The sequence below is a fragment of the Neurospora tetraspora genome (genome assembly GCF_033439725.1).
Source record: "Neurospora tetraspora strain CBS 560.94 chromosome Unknown B0H65scaffold_5, whole genome shotgun sequence".
Taxonomy (NCBI): domain Eukaryota; kingdom Fungi; phylum Ascomycota; class Sordariomycetes; order Sordariales; family Sordariaceae; genus Neurospora; species Neurospora tetraspora.
The window spans coordinates 1,989,943-2,009,982 of record NW_026944387.1 but is presented as its reverse complement, the minus strand read 5'-3'; the positions used below and the strand labels follow the sequence as shown (position 1 = coordinate 2,009,982).

Sequence of the window (20,040 nt, the reverse complement as noted above, 5' to 3'; positions counted from 1 at the left end):
TCGTTCGTAAGAGATTTACCGGGAGCGCTAGCTAGGAAAATGAGGGCTTCCCATTGGAGATATTCCTCATATGCATTAAAGCCGCCTTGCATATGCAGCTTCTCTCACCAAAACTGCCAGGATTAGTAAATCTCTTACGATTGAGTACTTGCGGTAGAACATATTGAATCCACCTGATGGTCTCCTATCTTGCCCCCCAGTACCTTCCAAAGATATAAAGCTGGGCAACACGCCAGATAATAATAATATATATACTATGCATTCCAAAACCCCGAGACTATCCGCCGGGTAACTACGACAACATTCCCTCTCTCCTCCTTGACATCTCAACTAACCCACCCACTCACCTCCCCACATGACTAAAAGCACTCTTCACCTCCGCCCTCGGCCACTCCCACAACACCTCACCACCATACACCTCCGTCGTGATCTTGCCCACCCTCATCTCCACTTCTCCATAGAACCTCTCGCACTCCTTCAACACCCTCATCACCAGACTCCTGTTACCCCCGCCCACCACCCTAGATCCGCTGCTACCAGTGGTAATCGCGCTCGCGCCGTCCCCACCGGGGGCATCATCATCACCACCAAAGTGTTTCTCCACTCTCTTCCTCAGCGTCTCAATACCCTTGCGGACTTCCTTCCCATCATACCCGCTCAACACCTTATTAAAGGTGGACTTAGCATTACTCGCCTGCGCGGCCACGGCGCCGGGGTTCTTTCCAGCCGCCAGCTGGGCCTCGATGTTCTCGAGGTACTCGAGCAGCTTACCCAGCGGTCTGCGCATGACGGCGTTGAGGTAAAGGTTCAGGTGCTCTACGAGCTCCTGCTGGGCGGCCTCGCGCCAGTCGTCAAGCACCTCGAGGCCCCTGGGGTTGTCGACCTCCTCGATGAAGTGGTTCATGTTCTCAATCAGCAGGATGTGGAAGTTGAGGGCCTCCTTGTCCTCTTCCGTATCGGCACCCGAGGAGCCGCGCAAGCTGCTGCCGAGGTTGATGTTGACGCTGCTGATCATGGAGGCGGCGCCGCTGCTGCCGGGGAAGGACGGGAAACTGCTGGAGCCGCCGCCACCGGTGGTGGGGAGGGTGGACACGGCCGGGTTCTCGCGCGCAATGACCTTGAGCGAGTCGAACATGGTCTTGATGATGCGGTCGTACTCGCGGTCGATCATGCGGCGGACCGTGAGGTTGCTGGCGGAGACGGGGGATTCCATGGTGTTGCCGCCTGCAGCAGCGCTGGAGGAGAGCATGTTCTCAACGGCCGAAGAGAACTGGGGGAAGATGCGCATGAAGTGGATAACGCCCTTGCGCTTCTTGATCTTGACCTTGGTCTCCTCGATTGCGCGAACCTGCTCGTCAACAAACTTCTTGAACTTGGTCTCGAGGTTGCCATGGAGCTTCTGTAGAACGGTGTTGAGATAGTCTTGGTTGCTTTGGCTGATGTCTGCCATCTTGCGCTCCAGCGTAGCCAAAACACCCACACCTTGTCTGTGAAATAGTCAGTAAGAAACATCAAACAAAAGACGTAGACAAACTTACAAAGGATCCATCATCAACACCCAGTCCATCAGGTTCTGCAAGTTCTTATCAAAGAACATAAAAATGACCTCCATCGCACGGGTAATCCTGCGTGCCAGATCACGATCCGGTTCCATCATGCGATGGCGCTTGAGATCGTTTCCGCGTCGATCCTGTGGCCGGGATGCAACCACAAGATCAGGGAAATCGACCTGCTCCAGAGTCGAGGCATGGAAGAAATCGACGACAAAGTTCTGCTCCATCTCGACCAGGGGGAGAAGATCGTCCAGAACGCCAGCAAACACTTCGTAAGGGAGAGCTCTGCTATCTGGAGTCTTCTCCACAGCAGCGGCGGCCCTTCCTTCACCGACCTGCGAACGGAGGGTTCTCGCCAGTGTCTGACTTCGCTTGACGGTAAGCTTTCTTGCCGCAAGGGCAATGCCTTCTTCCTTCTTCTCTTGTCCCGAAGTGAATAGCAGTTCGGCCGTCTCTTCGCCAGTCATCTTCCTCGCGTTCTTCTTCCACGACTCCATCGCCTCCCTGAACTCAGCCTTATAAATCGGGTGGCTGATATCTTGATATATCTGCATAATGCGGTCCCAGTTGGCAACATCGACTTCCTTGGCGTAGAGAATAAGCGGGCTGTACATCCAGAGGATATCCCTGCCAGCTTCATGGTTGCGAGGGTCGACTTTCTTCGAGAGCGCGTTATCCAACGCCATCTTGGTAGCCCGGAAGGCATCCTCGAATCGTCGTGCCATGAACTCCATCAGTCTGCGCATGAACATGGTGCTCTCTGCCATGTACATCTCCCTCTTCTCCTGAACGATGCGCATGTTTCCATAGTCGCTGTTGAGGCCGATGGCTTGGCCACCGCTTCCATCCTCACTCCTGCGTCCTTCGATAGCACCCATTGCGGGATCGATCTTCATCATGGCCTTGAACAAGGTGACAAGGGCCAATTCAATCTCCTCCACGCCGGTTGCAGTCTCAAGTGGCGCAACCTTCAGAGCGGCGAGATCCGACTCGCTGATGGCGCATGTAGCCAACAACGACTCCAATTCCTTCTTGAGTAGCTTCTGGTTTGCAGCCTGGACCTGGAGACCTTGGCCTTGAGCTTCGATATAGGCAATATCGTCCGAGAGCGTCTGCAACATGTTAGCAACCAAACCACACTGAGATGAGCGTAGCAACTTACAGATAACTCAACACTGTACAATGTAAGCAAGTTATCAAGCTCGTCACACTCCGCAATCGCCACATCAATGCCATTCTTGATAGCATCCACCCTCTCATCCTCCTCCTGGAAGCGTGCCAGCCAGCCGCCCGCCTGGGCCTTGCTAAGCTCGCGGTCGACATCGATCCTCATCTCGTCAAAGTTGCGAGACCGCATCTGCTTACCGGGCACCCAGCCAAAGTAGTCCAGCCATTTGGCAAACTCGGTCGTTTTGGTATCGAGGATAGAGGGGTCAATGCCGAGCGTGGTAAGGTACTTAATATCGTTGCCAGCAACAATCGCCCGCTGGGGTTCCTCTGGCTCAAGCGGTTCGTCCTTCTTCTTGTCCTTGGGCGCATCCTCCGCCTTGCCCTTGGGATCCGTCACCTTCACCCCGGGAACTCCAGCCTTCCCATCAGCTGGCTTTGCCTGACCATCAGGGGCCGGATGATCCTGCTTCTGCGAGGAAGTTGGCCTGGGTGGTGCCGGGACGACACTGGTGATGCCGTCTGGCCCTTCGGGATTCTTGGTCAGATTCCTTAGACGATCAGCTGCACCGCCCGGCCTCGGCTTAAAGGCAGACGCTGCCGTTGCCGCCTTCCAGATAGCGCCCGCAATCTGTACCTTGGACTTTTTGGATTTGATCATGGGTCCGAGACCTGGTCGACTCTGTTCTGGGGATTCGGCTGCGCCCTCAGAGACGGGTGACTTGATTGAAGCAGGCGTGCTCGCGGTCGGACTAGGAGCCACGCTCACGGGGAGCTCAATCTTCCTGGGTTCAATAGGTGTAACTACTTGGTCGGCCACAGGTGGGGCAGGGGATGGTGCCCGCTGCGGCTCGTTTTGGGTGAGTACCGAGTTCTTGCGAGGAATCATACGGTCCACGCTTCGCGGAGGAGGCAGGACCGGGTCTCCCCGTCCTCGTAGACTAGGACTCATCAACGGTGGTGGGACCCCCGGTCCTCGTAGACCAGGACTCATCAATGGTGCCGGAACGTCTCCCCGTCCCCGCAGGCCAGGGCTCAACAATGGTGCCGGGACCAAACCGTTATCTGGCTGCAATGGGCGCAGAGGGTCCATGGGTGGTCGCTTCCTTTCTGGAGCCTCAGCTGGCGCAGAAGGTGTCGGGGCCCTGGCAGGTTCAGGGGTAGTAAACTTGGAGTCTCCATTCGTACCAGCTCTAGACCCTGGACGCAGACTAGAACTATCCTCGGTCCTTGCCGCCAACGAAGGTGCCCTCGAATCCTGGCTCTGGTTGGAGTTCATCCTTCTCAGCGGCAGGTCCTCTTGCGACCTCACATTGCTTGACTGCATACTCCTGGATGGCGACGGTCCCCTTTCTCTGCTGTTAGGAACCAAGTTGGTGCGAGAAGGCATCCTGTCGAGAACCGGGCGGCTAGGAGGAGGTCCAGGGGGAGGCGCAGAGGGCGGTGGCCCGGCGGGCGGAGGTGGTTGAGCTGGGAACGAGCCATATCCGGATGTCATGGAGACATTGCCGCTACTAGGAGCAGTGTCCAAGGTGGCGGATCTCGAGGGAGGGTGGTCCAAGGGTCCAGATCGCGATGGTGGGTTATCGAATGTGGCCGATCTCGAAGGAGGAGGAATAGCCCCTTGCTGGTCGATCTGAGTGCCGGATCTCGAAGGCGGGCCCCTATCTGCTGGTCGCCTCGGCGCCTGCGCACCACCCAACACTTGATCGAGTTCACGCTGGTCGAAGCCTATCAGCCTGGGCACGCGGCCGCCGGTGTACTTGCCGTAGATCTTGATCAGACTGGCAATGAAGAACTTCTTCTCCTTGTCGGTCTGGGCCTGCCAGTAGTAGGGCTTCCCCAGGGTGACGATGAAGCCCACATCGCCGGCCCACTCGCGGAAGTTGGGGCTGGCGGTCGGGCTGGTGAAGGACTCGATGTCGGATAGGTCGTCGAGGAACCATGTCTTGCCGATGGAAAAGGTGCCATTGGGGTTCTCCTTGGACTTGTGCAGGCGCACGCGGCCGGACTTGCGCACAGCGACGATGATGATGCGAGGCTTTTCGGTATTAGGGGTTCGTGCCTGGGGCGGCGGGGGCGAGGTCGGGTGTGTCGAGAACTCGGTGATGCGGATGTGGGTGATGTATGTTTCAATAGCTAGTTCATCATTGTCAATGCCTGTTGTCGTCTTGTTATTATTATTGCTTTGTCTTGTGGCGTGCCTACTGGAGCCGTCGTCATCTTTCTTGTTGAAACAACTCTCAATGATCCTCCGCTTCTCGTCCTCGAATCGCTCGGCCCTGCTCATTGTGTGGAATCTGCTGTATACTATTCAGTAGTCGTAAAGTCGGGAGGGGCGCGGGTTGCAAAATGATCGGACTCGGTCGGTAGGTCGGTCGGGAATGGTGCTACGTATCGCAAAGTCGAAGGCGTCGTGACATCTTTTAGGGGAACAGCACTTGAGGGAGAGAGCAGTAGCAGTTGCCTGTTTCTATCGTGAATCGGGAATTGCTCTCCCGCCTGGCGCGTCAATCGAGTCGGGTTCGGGACCGAGGTCAAGGTTCGTATTATTAGGTATAAGTAAAGAGGTAGAAAAAGTAGAGCAATTCTCAAGCAACAAAAGACGAACTGAGGTCGGTGGTCGGCAACATCAAGTTGTCGATGCCGTTGTCAAGCGGATGTCTGCAAGTGGAACGGAGCCACAAGTCCAGGAGCTTCCAGTTCAGTGACCGACCCGTGCTAGACGCTAGTTGGTGCGCCCGGCCGTGGTGGGGCCCCGCAGTGCCCAGACATTTTCATGCCAAGCTGTTAGTGAAATCTTATTTGAGTCACCAAAGCACTAACATCCATTAAGTATCCATGCCTTTTGACTCTAACCTGCCAAACAACACCACGAACTGAAACCTCCGGCTGCCAATGTGAACCTATGGAAGGAGCTACAACATATAGTGAGAGATCAGGCGAGGAGTTATACACGGTGTGCAACCACATCCCTCGGAAAAGCGTGTTTCACGTTGACTGCGGTCCATACTCCAAGACCAGTATGGGCATCAACTCGAGTATGCTGTCAATATATTCAGATTTGTTCTTACACTGTACTCGCGTCGTCGTTGAATATGATATGTAAGTCATGGTTACAATCCTCGTAATTCTAGCGGGGTATATCGCTTTAACTGTAGCAACAAAAACAGACCAACCCTTAATCAAAGGTGATCTTCTTGCCCTGGAACGGCGCCGACATCATTTCCTTCTCCTTCGCCTTCTTCTTCGCCTCCCACGAAGGATGCAGCGGCCCGCTATCATCACGCTTCGTGGGTGCCCTAGCCGGAGGAGCAGGAGCAGCCCCAGCGTCGCCTCTTCCTGATCCAAAGCTACCACCACGACCAGCACCACCCCTACCACCTCTGCCTCCGCCGCCACGACCCCTATCACCACCTCTCGCCGCAGCAGCACCTGCACCTCCTGTCTGAGCATCACCACCCTTATCCTCACCTCCCTCTTCGCCACCCTCCTTGCCCTTATTCTTAATGTCAAGAAGACTACCCTTCTTCCACGGCTTGCCATCCGAAGACTCCACCGCACCCCTCTTCATATCCCAACCGGCGTCTCTGGCGTTCTGCTGCTTCTTCAGGTGCTTGGCCTCCTCCTTGAACTTCTTCTCCCAGATGGCCTGGCGGGCGCGCTGGCCGCGGCGGTTCTTGCGGGCCGGGGCGACGTCGACGTCCGAGGCGGACTCGGAGCCGGAGATGTAGCCGCCCATCAAAGTGGGGAGGAAGGTGGAGTCCATGGTGAAGTTTTGGAGTTTTTGGGTGTTGGCGGTTGATGACGAGGATTTGCTCTTCTTCTTTGAGGGGGCGGCATCGATGCCGCTGTTGTCGGAGTCGGAGTCGTCTTCTTCTTCGTCTTGGTTTTCGTCTTCGGACTGTTCTTCTTGGAGTTTGGTATTTGATCCTTCATCCTCCGAGTCACTGAACCCTTCGAATTCGTCATCGGAACCGTCGCCGTTTTGTTCGGAGTCGCCGTCTTCGGCTTCGTCGTCCGTGATTTCCATAGGGTCTAGGTCGTCTCCATACCCTCCCTCTTCGTCATCTGTAATCTCCATGGGATCGAGCTCCTTTGCGATAGGACGCTTCTTGACCGCGGCCTTGGAAGCAAACCTCGCCTCCTCATCGTCTGCGTCCGATTCGGAGGACGAACCACCGAGCAAGTCGTCGTATTTGGAGAGCACCTTCTCTTCCTCCTCCTCGTTGACCGGTTCTTCATCGTGGTCCGAGTTTTGTTCTGCCACAGCTTCCTTCTTTGCCGGCTTCTCTTTGGTCTTTGTCTTCTCCGTTGGCTTGTCGTCCTTCTTGCCCTTTTCCTTGGCCTTCTTGTCTACCTTGGTGTCCTTCTTTTCCTCCTCCTTCTTATCCTTAGTCGTCTTGTTGTCCCGGTTTTCCTTGGCCTCCTCGGTCTTCAACCCTTCCTTCTCCTTGGGCTGGTTCTTGCCCTTCTTGCCCTTCTTCTCAGGCGGCTCGATGCCCATGGCCTTGCATATCCCCACAATCGCCTTGTCTGTGACGGTGCGGACCTCTTGGCGGGCGCAGAGAGCGCTGGTAACGTTGTGTAGAGCGGTTCGTTCTTCTTCGGTGAGCATTGGCTTGGAGACGCCGCGCTTCACGGCCTCGGGTAGGTTGGGGCATTCGGCAATGCGCTTGATGCGGAGGAGGGAGAAGCAGAGGTGCGCATGGGCGGCTTGGTACAGGTCGAGGGACTTGAGGACGACAATCTCATTTTCTATCCTGGCCTTCTTGTCCTGTGGTGTGCTTCGATCATGGAGTCGCTTGGACTGGCGCTGTCTCTCGAAGCCTTTGGCGGTTTTGAGGGCATGGTGCAGCTCGCCCCAGTATTTGGTGAAGACCTTTTCGACGTCTTCCTCTTCGGTTCTCTTTCTCTTGCCGAGGGACTGCATTTTCGTGGTTAAGACGGTTCGGTGTTGAGGTTCGGAACGTCCCGTCGCAAGTCGAGCTCAGTTGACAGTCAAAATGTCAATTGGAATTTGGGGAAGCTTTGCGTCTGCAGAGTGCAGCCATCAGTTGTTGCACTTTTCAGTGGGGCCCTTGTTGATCTGGATGCCAGCCGGGAGCAGCTCAGGCCCACCATGGAAGGAGCATGGGCCGCCTAGCGAGCCGGACGCGCAAATCAATTAAAAGGTGGAGGAGCCGATGGAACGCGTTCCCCAAAATCGCACCCACCGTGACAGCGCCTGGACAGCCCACCCATCCACTGACCGGGGCCAGTCCCATCCACACCGACGACCCAAGCCAGAAACAACATCACCATGCATCGACGACGACAAGGTCTTTCTCCTAGCTGCACATCTCCAATCTATTGCGCTTTTTGTCGCCAATAGTCAACGAACTCTCGCGACCGCTTATTGTCGGTTTCCAGTCGCATAATCCAATTGCTCAATACGCGCGCGCGTCTCGCATTCCGTCTTGCGCTCCAGCGAACAGTCCGTCGCTGTTGTGAACAGGAATCGATCACCACCATCCGCGAACTATCGAGCCGAACACCCAAGTTCACAACCACATAATACAACTCGCCATGGCATCTTCGCAGCGCACGATACAATACACCATTCCGGGGAGGGAAGACTTTAACAAACTTTCCGACGAGCAGAAAACACGGGTTGGCGAAGCTGTACGTTTTGCACCTCTCGTCTTCTCCCACTTTCCTTTGTTTACTTTCACCCCTGCAATTTTTGCGATTCACATATTCATGTTGCTGCGCAACCACTTCCTTCCCTTCTGCGTCCGACCCACACCACCAAATACCAACCAGCTAACACCACTCTCCCACCATCCAGTTCGACCTCTTCGACTCCAACAAAGACGGCCTCCTCTCCTACGAAGAATTCCGCTTCGTCCTCCGCGCCCTCGGCTTCGAGCTGCCCAAGCCGCAGACCTACGACCTGCTGATCCGCCACGGCCAAAAGCCCGCCAACTGGCCGCTCGACCAGGAGTGCCCCCCCGTCTACCGGCTCTTCAACCTCCCCACGGTGCAGGCGATCGCGGGGACGCTGATCCGGCAGCGCGACCCCAAGGAGGAGCTCCGTCGCGCGTTCAGACTGTTCGATATCGATGGCAAGGGCATGATCACGCAGGACGACCTGAGGAGGGTCAGCAAGCAGGTGGGGAATAACATACCGGATGCGGATATTACGGCCATGATTGAGGAGTTTGATGCGAGTGGGAAGGGGGGAGTAGATGAGGATGAGTTTTTGAGGTTGATGATGAGTAAGAAATAAAGCGGGCGAAGGAGAAGGATAAAATTGGAGAAAGAGGTGGTGCTTTTTTGAGAGACAAAAGTCATGTGGAATGGTTAGATGATACCCGAGTGGAGGCATGATGGACAATGAATATTTTTGTTTGGTTTTTTGGAACCGGTCTTTTCACGCGGTGATCAGTAGTTGAAGGGCAGGGGAACGGGGATGGAACTGATGATAGGGCCGCAGGTATATCGGCCGCTCAATGTCTTGTTCGGTTCCAGAAGGTAAGTCTCCTCCTCTCACTTCTTTCTTCTATGCCTTATGGCTTCCTGTTGCCAGCCACACCCGAGCAGCATTCGACACGGCGCGATCAACCGATCGGTGGTATTTTCGTTGAGCTGAAGGCTCTGATCTCCAACTGTCCTTTCGGTTGACTCCCGAATTGGGTTCCTTCGTTGCGCCAGAGCAGGAGTCGAAGCGCCACAGTACTGCATGAAGTTATTAGCCCAGGTCCTAACGGCCCCCAATTGACGTTCAAAAACTGTACAACTGAAGGTGGTCTCTGAGCCGCGTCGCAATAAGCGGGATCACCCAGGTGCATCCGTTTTGAGGTTACACGATAAAGGGGTATCAACAATTTTGCAGTTGAAAGGGGCTTCGCAGCCAGAGAAAGACCAGGTCACCGACCCGGACGTTTGAATACCGGGAATATTAGCACTCCAAGTTGGTTCACTAACATGACGACGGCATGAGCCTCCAGACTCGAACAATATATTCATAGAATAACAAACGGCGTGAGTTGGAAGTCTTAAACCTTCAGGTATTCCCAACTTTCCGGGTCTCTGCGGCATCTAGGCGAAAATGAGATGTGCTAACCTCGAGCTTTGAGCTGGCCATTCGTCGTGGTTGTTCTAGTAATACCTTTTTAGGCCTTACGATCAGTTCGACTCTTGGCAAAGGAAAGGATAAGATGATATGTTTTATGTTTTTGGAAGGCAGACCCTGTTGTTAAAACTCGACGCCCGTTTGAAGAAGGCCAGACGGGTCTCGGATATGCACTTGCAGCTGCGTTAGTGCCAGATGCGCGACAACGCTGGAAGACGCCAAAGTACCATACGATGCTGAGGTATTCGCCAAACAGTGACTAACATGTAGCTTTTTGTGGGTCTGGATGGGCCTCGCGCATCTGTAGGCTGCGACCTTCACATCGGAATCGCTCCTTCCTTTCCCCAAAACTACCCTCAGGTTCTAAACATTTCTAAAGACTGTAACGGCCCGGCAAACAGACTGGCAAGTGGAAACAGCCCACAAGACACTTCACCTGGCAGGGAAGACAGGAGCAAGTTGTACCAAAACCCCCAACAAACTAAGAGCTGTCTTGTGCCAACCGTCTTTCCATCTTCTCCCCGTCATCTCACGATCTCCTCCTCTTCTGGTCGTTAACCGCCAACGCCACGACTAGACGGGCAAAATGCTACCCCTTCCACTGAAAAGCGAGTACCTTGGGTACAAGAAGGACACGGACGCAGTAGCAGCATGGCTTGCGTCTACAGCAAAGAAATGCGGCTTCCCTGCCGACCAGCTTAAGTAGGGCTCCTGGGACACCTCGGACGCCTCATCACTCTCCACGAAGTCTTCCAGCGGCGGTCGGAAGAAGGGCAAGGCGCGCAAAGCAGCCAGCGCAGCTGTTCAAGCCACGAAAAAGGCCATCCAAGGTGTCTCCAAGTACATTGTTGCCATAGCGGACTATCCCAAGTTGGCAAAGCACATTGCCGACACCGCGGACCCCACCATTACAGTTCCCGATAACTTTGCGGCCACCATCGACCGTGTAATCTCCATTCGCTCCGGCTTTGGTGATCGCTTGGCCGAGCATGGTGCTGGACCGGACACCAAAGCCGACCTGAAGCACCGCCACTTTGTTGAGGTCCTGAAGAAGGTCCGAGAAGCCCTTCTGCCTCGCATGTCTAGCAAAGCCTCTAGCTCGACAGAGGTCAAGGCTGCTACGTCAGATGAAATCAGCAACAGATTCGCTGGCCTGGCCGTCGAAGAGCCCTCGCAAGCCTTCCTGAACGCTCTTGATGTCGAGAGACCCACCCAGCCAACGGAAGATAAGACCATCTACGAAGCTGAGACTCTCGCTGAGCTCGAAGATGTTCTGTTCACTTATACCATCATGATGAACGACCTTGCCCGCATCCGGGCTACCATCCGGGCTACCATCCGGTGGATTTGGGAGAACTACCAGAAGGGCCTCTTCGATATCGCAGCGGCGGCTGTTGCTACCGACACAGCTCTCGCTTTGGCCCGCGGCATCATTGACGAGGCCGAACCCAACTTCAAGAACTTTGAGGAGGCTACCTGGGGTGTGCAACACAAGTTCTTCCTCGCTTGCTGTCTTCGCAAGGGCTACGACATCGACAGCGTCTTCTCTGATGATGCGTCTGACAACTTCAACTACGACATGTATGATCTTGCGGATGAGTGCTTCGTAAACGCTCATCGCTGTCTGCTTTCTTTCCTCGCCATTCTCTCTCCAGACCATTTGCCCATTATCAGGGAAGGCGTCATGGGCCACTATGATCCCACCAAAAACCGGGATAACCTGCCTGGACACGCAAAGTTCAAGGAAGATCAGATCCTACTCATGGAATTTCTGAGTGAGCTAACGGTTGTTACCCGTATCATTCCCAGCTATCCCGTCGAGGATGAATTCATGCGTGGAGTTAGAGAGATGGACAAGACAGGCAAGATCCCATTCTCACTCGTCTTTGCCGCCCAGACCTTCCTCGACATTCATCACCTGCTAAGAGCCGATGTTTCGCGAGGATCCAAGTTCATGCAGAATGAGATCAAGCACCTCAGTCAAACCCTCAAGGATCACCTTGAGTACCACAAGAAGAGCAAGTTGCGGATCAAGAACTGGCCCGAACGCATGGATGACATGCTGCGGTTGGTGATCAAGCAGGGGCAGGAGATTGTGGCGGACCCCGTCTACCAGTGCAAGGTTGGCTACTATCGGCGAAACAAGATACCGATTGCATCGTCTATGAGGCCCAACCGAATCCTGGACTATTCTCCAGTCCTTGCTGGCCTCAACCTGCTCAGTTTCCGAGGGGACATGTACTCCATTGGCCTCGACGCTGCAAACGCTTGGGGATCCATCCAGTATGCAACCCATCTCTACTCTGCGCTTCAGAATGAGAAGCTGGTTGATCCTCACTTTTGGCCCGACTTGGAAATGGCTCAAGCCCTTCTCCCTGATTCCAGCTTCTTTCCTGGAGGAAATGCCCCGAAGACTCGCAAGAAATACCTTGACACCTTCGTTCTCCAGATGGGGGCTGCTGGGGTCCCGCGCGGCATCAAGAAAGGCCTGCCAGTTTCATCCATCTTCGTGGAGAAGTATTTGAAGCGCACCGAAGTTCCGTGGACGCCCGAGAATATCCACGACATTGTTTCCCGTAGCGGGTTCGAGGCTAAGGGCGAACTGGGCAAAGGAAACTTGCTGATGTGGCAAATCGAGGAAAAGGACCAGAAGGATATTGAGAAGAAACGCGCGTTGGAGGTCAAAGGAAAAAAGCGCGAGGAGTACCTGCGACCGGATGAACTCATTCAGGCGGCAGTCATGGCTCTCCACGCGGAAGTCACGGAGATGTCGTTCCCTTGGTTGACGCTCCACAAGTCATGCTGGGAGATGATGAAGCTGGTTAAGGAGAAGAACCATCAGCGTTTGTCGCAGATCTTTGGAAGCGGCTACCTCAATGACAAGAGCCAAATGCCGTTTGTGATTGGGTACATCTTCATGACCACGTGCGGCGAGTGCCCCGGACATCTGAGGACCATGGACCTCATGAAGCAGGCCGCAGAGGCCATCAAGGAATATGCTACACGGGATTCGGGAGATCCGTGCTTGAAGCTGTTCGCTGAGATGGGACATCCTGTCCAGTTCGTCAACGAGGAGGAACTCATTGAGAACAATGCTTAGAGATAAGAAAGAAACGTGGTCCAAAGCCAATAGCATCTAGAAATGAGGAAGATGTAGCATAGTTGTGGTTCTTGAAGGGGATTAAATCTCGGAAGATTTGTGATGCTAGTTGGAAGAAACCACTTAATGACTGATATCTTCTAGTTCTTTCGTCCTCAACTTCAACCCATTATCTCATTCACTTGCGTATTGTCTCCATGCTTCGAGAACCCAAAGGTGTCGGGTATTCACAGCTGCCGTCTGATCTAGAAGAGAAATGCTCCAACCGTCAAAGTTGGCGGTCCATAAAAACCCCATCACCTCGCTCGCCGTCTTCCGCTTCCAGTGTTTTCTCAATCTGTTATGGGGTATTCCTGGCAGATGCCAGAATGCTCCACTTTGTCGTAACGCACGCTCTTCTGAGCGTGGATATACTCGATTAAGCATATTATGTCATGTAAGAGTACTCTCCCAGTCACCCTCCGTCAATGATGCGGACTTCCCGCACAAGCCTCTGAGAGAGTGCCCCGCGCGTCAACGCGTGCTTGTCAACGAAGGCGCATCCCAGTGCACATGGGTATATGAGGACTCTGGCTGGACTTCGTCAAGCCCAGTCATCTCTCCCTCTCTCCATCATCATCAGATAGATAAATCAACGATATCACCATCAACGTGGCGTTTCCATCATCAGTCAAGGTTGATTGGATTCTCAATCAATATTATATCAACCTACTATCTATCTTGCTTACGCTCTATAAAACCTCGTGTGTAAGGTTCCAGGTTGAGGCTTTCGTTAGTATTTGTCTTATACTTCCTTCAACAACACTGCCGCCCATCGTTATCTACGCACTATTGCTCTATCCAACAACCACCAGTTGCTCACTCTATCATTCTCCGTCAGCATCACTTGTGAAGCATCCCTTCGCGTAATAACGACCGACGACAGGTTAGGTAAATCATTATCATCACTAACTAACCTGGCGATTTATTCACAACAGTAGTACCACACCACCGCACTACAGATACGACACGACACCCAACCCATTACCATCATCATGGCCGCCTCACTGTCCGCCCCAACCGTCATGGCCGCCACACCCATCATCCAAATTTGCGCCCTAGTCGAGCTTAAAGGGTCGCAAAACATCCGCGACTGGAACCACTTTTTGCGAGTCGAGCTCGACGCAGAAGACCTGACCGAATACGTATTCGGTCCTGCTAGCGCCGTCCCTGAGCCCAACAAAAACCTCGACCCCGTGGCACACAAGGCCTGGAAGCTGGCGCGCGCCAAGGCCATGCGGATTCTGATTTCGACGTTGAGGAGGGAGACGGTGATTAGCAGGCTCGAGGGCTACGGCTGGGACAACGAGAACAGAGATCCGGCTTATGTTCGTCAGCTCGTTTGGAAGGTTTTTGGGTCTGGTGCTCCTGCCTTACCCTTGGTGTAAGAAGAGGCTGGATGGATCAGTGACATGGATGGGAGAGACGATAATGTCAACGATGCCCTCAGGGTAGGCTAAGAGCATGATCGGATTTTGCTAGAATCACTTCAAACAGATGAGATATGCACAATCAGACAAATAGGAAGCTCTAGAGTTCTTTCAAACGACGACCTCTCAAGTAAGAGGCACTCTCAATTTCAACCATAGCAAAAGCTAAAAAAAACATGACCTAGACCACGACACGAATTCTGCGTGCGTGTGAACTATCTCTCTGTACCCAAGATTATATGTAAATATCCAAACAGATAATCCCGTAAGTCCGTATCCGTCTTCTTTTCCAAAGAAGATGTCCAAAAAAGCCAAGAAATAAAAAAAGCGCCCAATGACAATGCAAAGAACTTTCTATGTTGTTGTTGTTGTTGTTCTCGTGTCGTGGTGTGTCTCTCTCAGAAAGATCAACAAACACACAAGAGTCATCATCCATCATTCCCGAAAGTCCAGGGGGGAATCCCAAAAAAGCCACAGTATAAGGAAAAATGCTGATGGAAACTGAATCGTTCATCACAAGGAAATCATCACAGACAGCTCCTTAAACGACGGGGCCAGCCTTGATGACATCCTCAGTAGCCTCGCTCTCGTACTTCTTGAAGTTCTCGAGGAAGAGACCACCGAGCTTCTTAACCTCGGTGTCGAACGAGTCGGCACCGGCGGTCCAGGCGGTCTTGGGGTTGAGGAGCTCCGAGGGAACACCGGGGCAGGTCTTGGGGACCTGGAGGTTGAAGACCTCGTAGTTCTCGTACTCGACGTTGGCGAGCTCGCCCGAGTGGATGGCGTCGAGGATGGCGCGCGTGTACTTGAGCGGGCAGCGCTTGCCGCCCTGGGCGAAGCCGGCGCCGACCCAGCCGGTGTTGAGCAGCCAGGCGTTGGCGTTGTGGCCCTCGATCTTCTCGGCGAGCATCTTGGCGTAGCGCATGGGGTGCAAGGCCAGGAAGGGCTGGGCGAAGCACGAGGAGAAGGTCGCCTGCGGCTCGAGAATGCCGTCCTCGGTGCCGGCCATCTTGGAGGTGTAGCCCGAGATGAAGTGGAACATGGTCTGGGCCGAGTCGAGCTTGGAGATGGGAGGGAGCACACCGCGGGCGTCGCAGGTGAGGAGGATGATGTTCTTGGGGTGGTTGGGCGACAGGCAGGGGATCTTGGCGTTGGGGATGTACTCGATGGGGTAGGCGCAGCGGGTGTTCTCGGTGAGGGTGGCGTCGTCGTAGTCGACCTCGCGGGTCTCGGGGTTGAAGACAACGTTCTCGAGGACGGAGCCGTAGCGGATGGCATTGTAGATATCGGGCTCCTTCTCGGCGGAGAGACCGATGGTCTTGGCGTAGCAGCCACCCTCGATGTTGAAGACACCACGGTCAGACCAGCAGTGCTCGTCATCACCGATGAGGCGACGGTTGGGGTCGGCGGAGAGGGTGGTCTTGCCGGTGCCAGAAAGACCGAAGAAGAGAGTGACATCGCCATCCTTGCCCTCGTTGGCGGAGGAGTGGAGGGTGAGGATGTTGTGCTTGACGGGGCCCTCGTAGAACATGACGGTGAAGACACCCTTCTTCATCTCACCGGCGTACTCGGTACCGAGGATGACCATCTCCTTGTCGGCGAAGTTGATGGCAACGGAAGTGGTGGAGGACATGCCCTCAGTGAAACGGTTGGCGGGGAAAGAACCGGCGTTGTAGATGGTGTAGTCGGGGTGGAAGTGCTCGAGCTCCTCACGGGGAGGGCGGATGAGCATGTTGCGCATGAAGAGAGCATGGTAGGCGCGGGCGCAGACAACACGAACGCGGATGCGGTACTTCTCGTCCCAGCCGGCATAACCGTCGACGACGTAGATGCGATTCCTGGTGTTGAGGTAGTCGATAGCACGCTCGCGGTTGATCTTCCAGACCTGTAGTGATGAGAGTTAGCAAGTGGTGACGATGAGGGTGGCCACGTGATCAGGGATCGCCGTTGGCCCGGATGAAAAAAAGGGGTTCGGTTGCGGGGAAGGCCGAGTGGTTTCCCGAGCGGGAGCGGGGTGCATTGGGTGAAATGTGGGGCATTTGGGGCCGTGACCGATTCGGGACAAGTGCTGCAGGCAATGACGACAAGTCGGGCGGGACCCACATGGCGCCAATGCCACTGCTGCCACCGCTCACCATGACCGAATGACACCGACTTTGAATGACACTGACAGGACATCAAAGTCACCCAAAGTCGCCAAGAACAATGACATGAAGTCGTGCTCTGCTTGGCAAAATCCAATGAGTGGAAATGCAACCGCAGTCTGCCGACCGCACATCGCTGTTCGAGTGCGAAACTGGTCGCGTGCCTGTGCAACCATTCAATGCCAATGCCGCCGCCAATGGATGCATTGGGACGGTGGGTGCAACCAACAGCCAACCCCCGGTCATGCCAAACGGAAACAAAGTCAAAGAAAATCAATGTGTAAAAAGTGCAATCGTTCTTACCTCGGGGCTCATGGGCTTGTTGACAGGTCCCCACCTATTGAGACGATGTTAGTAAGTCTGTTGTTAGGTCAAATAGAGCAGTGAGATTTGAACGTACCAGATGTCGTTTTCTGATGAAGGCTCCTTGACAATGCGCTTATCTGAGGGAGAACGGCCAGTCTTCTTGCCGGAGTAGGCGGTAAGAGCACCGCTGGATGTGATGGCAGTGCCGGTCTCATAGACGAGGGCATCCTCGTAGAGGGAAGCAACTGAAGGGTTGGCGATCTGCCGAGGGTTAGTTATGCCACCTTCAAGCACGGTGGCCATTTTCGAAGAGTCCAAACTCGAACCAACAGGCGGTGCATATGCAAGCTCCTTCATGTTGATATCGAATGTTGGACTTTTCGAAGGGAATTGGCGATGAGAAGAGAGGGACGTACAATAGCGACTCTGTCATAGTCGATGTGAGCTTTTTGATGGAGCTCCTCCTCTAGCTCTGTGTGCTCGACCTGGGGCCTGTTGAAGTCATCGTTAGCACCTCTGTCCAGGTAGCGAGTTGTGTTGCCATGGGGATTGCTCACTTGACACCACCAGGGTGGAGGTTGGTCTTGTTGACGTGGTCGTGGTTAAGCACTATTCGAGACGAGTCTGTTAGCGATGGTGAACTTTGTCAAGTCTGTTGAGCAGTCTGGGCTGCAAGTGCTTTGGCCAACAGGTGAGGACGGATGCTGGAGACGACGATATGACGACCATTGGTCATGAGGGGCGTTGTATGCAAGGTGTATGTGTAATGTGTATGCGTGGGCATTGTCGAGGCTTGAGAGCTTGAAGTTGGGGTACTTGCTGTTGGATGATTTGTTGTTGATGAGACTAGAAGATTGACCAGACGAGAGAAGTTGTATTCGAGGGCCTTTGACGTTGGGATCTGTGTAGGGAGAAGCGGTTCTGATGACGGGGTCGCTCATGGTACTTATTGTTTTCAATGCGGCGGTCGCAAAGGCCGGACGACTGGAAAGCCAAGGGGCCGTACTCGGGAGTGGAAACGGTTACGGGCTCGTGGTTGAACGGTGACAGGGGATGCGGGAGCGCAGCTGGAGACAACGACAAGTAAACTGGAGAAAGATCCGCTTGGACAGGGTTTAGGGTGAAGACTGATGTTGTTCCAGGAGAACCCGAGGTGAAGGAGACATGGAATATAAAGACGTGGATACCAAAGGGTAGCCGGTGCCCAATCAAGAGTGACGTGTTTGCCTGGACCGGGTGTAAGTGGGATCTAACGGGCAGCACGGGGCAGAACGGAGGCAGACGGAGGAAGAGGGTACACTAGTAAGACGGCATGGATAGTCTGTTTCCTGTTCGGGCTGAAGACAGTTTCCACGAAGACTTTCCGGAGCCAGGCCTCGTCAACCCCTGTCCCCCTGCCGTCCTTCGGGAATCATCACGACGATGCGAATCAACCACAATTAGATCTCCCTGTTACGAACTGTACGCGACCGTATGGCGGTGTTTCATCAGGGGTTGCGCCGGCGTGGTTTGAGATGGTTATTGCTGAATTTGGTCAAGCTTGAGTGCGCTGGCGTGTGAAATTAGTGTGCCGTGTTGGCAAAGTCCAGTTTGATATCAGCCTCGAGGTTCGTTTCTGCTGTCGTTGAATCTTTTCTGGCTCTGGATGCAAAATTGAATCATGTTCAATGTTGGAACGGATTCAATGAAGATTTCTCTGTGCCGAACTGTGAGATTTCACACCGGTCTTGCGTCTCCCACTTTACTCCGTCTTTTCAACTTGCACAAAATTCCAGTGTAGTTGGCGGTAGTTGGCCCGGGACTCGGCCATCTTGTCAATGTCTTGGCTGTAGTCCGAGACAATCAGTTTTGTGTTGCAAGAGCTGCCATTCCGAAGGAAGCAAGTAGAATTCTTCCATCATGTTGTGCTTTGGTTTCAGTTGAAGGCCGATGTTGGATTCGTGATTGTACGCAGTACGAATCGAGAGAACTGAATGGAAGGAGACGGTGAAGGAGAAACGGTCACTGTGTGCAACGGTGTACCGTGGTCACTGCACCGTTAACACTCCACGCCTTGGATGAGCCAGGGGTTAGGGGAAGCGCTGTGGAGGCTACGGGGGAATTTGGGCCTGCCAAACCGGGATTCCACTTCAGAGCAGCGCCTAACAATTTTATCAGCACTCGTTTTTAGAAGCTGAAGTGGAAAGCCGTGAATTCGGCTAGCTCTGTTTTTGATCTCTGCTGGGCACATGACCCCCTCTGAAGCTTAAGCCCGTCACCGTCGTCAAGGTGAAGTTCTGTTTCCCCTGCATTTGGCGCCCAGGATGTTGACTGACATGATGATGCCCAAGCCCCAAAGGAAGGAATTGAGTCGGAGCGTACCGGCTTGACCGAAGTTCATCCGTATCTTGTGACGGCAAGCTGCCTGTGTGAAAGTATGGTTATGCTTGCTTTGACGCTGTCGACTCCCCTCGTGTTCAACTCTTTGATCAGGGGTAATACTTACTCCGAAGGATCAAAGGAAGCCAATCAAGTGGTGGGGAATTGGGAAGACATCGAAGAGTCAGAGTTTTGGGAAGACGGTATCCGGTAGGGCACCCGTTCGCCAATTCGCGGCTCTGCGGTGATCCAAGTTTTAGTGACTGGCACGGTATCGCAGGCCAAGAAGTTCGAGATGGCGACACGATTGGAACAGATAACCCGGGGCTTGGGAAATGCCCAGCTCTTGGCAGCCTGAATCTCCCGGATTTGTCCCTGCGTGCCCGTGTGTCTCTGTGTCAAGATCTCAATGCTTGGCATAGTCTGGGGAAACCACGATGCCAAGCCGTGTTTTTTAGAAACATTTTCGGAAGGGAAGCCTGACGTTGTTGAAAGTTGATTCGAGATTTTTTACCCCGCAACAACCCGCATTTTGTGGCCGTGTGTTTTCACCTTTTCTTTACCCCGGCGTTTCTTACTGGAGAATGGAGATTTTTTGGTCACCGTCCCCATCCGAGCGGATGCGCGGGACCCCGCCATTTCATGACAGGAACCACTTCCCATCTCCATCTCTTCCGGTCTTCATTTCACGATACACCTGAACAGAGTCTCCCTTGTTTTCTTCAGATCGGCTCCAAATTTGGAAGGAGAAATACTCCGATAAGTTTTCGGAGTTGCAGTCGGTTCTCTCGTCCGAATGTGGATCTTATCATCGGGTCAAATCGCA

The 20,040-nt window shown here is 53.9% G+C and overlaps 6 protein-coding genes across 6 annotated transcripts; 3 read left to right on the top strand and 3 right to left on the bottom strand.

The window, feature by feature from the left end:
* Positions 1-170: 170 nt before the first annotated feature.
* B0H65DRAFT_469247 (exocyst complex component Sec3-domain-containing protein) lies at positions 171-5,389 on the bottom strand. Its single transcript, XM_062826998.1, has 3 exons — positions 2,716-5,389; positions 1,539-2,665; positions 171-1,487 (listed from the first exon to the last, which is right to left on the bottom strand). The coding sequence occupies exons 1-3, from the start codon at positions 5,008-5,010 to the stop codon at positions 344-346; spliced, it is 4,566 nt and encodes a 1,521-aa protein (XP_062680550.1). The 5' UTR covers positions 5,011-5,389; the 3' UTR covers positions 171-343.
* Positions 5,390-5,619: 230 nt separating this feature from the next.
* B0H65DRAFT_469245 (Bud-site selection protein) lies at positions 5,620-7,935 on the bottom strand. The gene is made up of 2 exons (XM_062826997.1): positions 5,894-7,935; positions 5,620-5,825 (listed from the first exon to the last, which is right to left on the bottom strand). The coding sequence occupies exon 1, from the start codon at positions 7,651-7,653 to the stop codon at positions 5,902-5,904; it is 1,752 nt and encodes a 583-aa protein (XP_062680549.1). The 5' UTR covers positions 7,654-7,935; the 3' UTR covers positions 5,620-5,825; positions 5,894-5,901.
* A 353-nt stretch (positions 7,936-8,288) lies between these two features.
* On the top strand, positions 8,289-8,991 carry B0H65DRAFT_427545 (uncharacterized protein; the record flags this gene model as incomplete). Its single annotated transcript, XM_062824696.1, has 2 exons — positions 8,289-8,384; positions 8,551-8,991. The coding sequence occupies 2 exons, from the start codon at positions 8,289-8,291 to the stop codon at positions 8,989-8,991; spliced, it is 537 nt and encodes a 178-aa protein (XP_062680548.1).
* Positions 8,992-10,423: 1,432 nt separating this feature from the next.
* On the top strand, positions 10,424-13,119 carry B0H65DRAFT_558919 (uncharacterized protein; the record flags this gene model as incomplete). Its single annotated transcript, XM_062830115.1, has 3 exons — positions 10,424-10,480; positions 10,544-12,517; positions 12,569-13,119. 3 exons carry the CDS (start codon positions 10,424-10,426, stop codon positions 12,935-12,937), a joined length of 2,400 nt encoding a protein of 799 aa, XP_062680547.1. The 3' UTR covers positions 12,938-13,119.
* Positions 13,120-13,507: 388 nt separating this feature from the next.
* On the top strand, positions 13,508-14,512 carry B0H65DRAFT_469235 (uncharacterized protein). The gene is made up of 3 exons (XM_062826996.1): positions 13,508-13,708; positions 13,818-13,867; positions 13,918-14,512. Exon 3 carries the CDS (start codon positions 13,972-13,974, stop codon positions 14,362-14,364), a length of 393 nt encoding a protein of 130 aa, XP_062680546.1. The 5' UTR covers positions 13,508-13,708; positions 13,818-13,867; positions 13,918-13,971; the 3' UTR covers positions 14,365-14,512.
* A 2-nt stretch (positions 14,513-14,514) lies between these two features.
* B0H65DRAFT_589746 (phosphoenolpyruvate carboxykinase-domain-containing protein) lies at positions 14,515-17,797 on the bottom strand (the record flags this gene model as incomplete). Its single annotated transcript, XM_062831046.1, has 6 exons — positions 14,515-16,291; positions 16,854-16,887; positions 16,951-17,117; positions 17,273-17,348; positions 17,414-17,465; positions 17,572-17,797. 6 exons carry the CDS (start codon positions 17,795-17,797, stop codon positions 14,948-14,950), a joined length of 1,899 nt encoding a protein of 632 aa, XP_062680545.1. The 3' UTR covers positions 14,515-14,947.
* Positions 17,798-20,040: the final 2,243 nt, after the last annotated feature.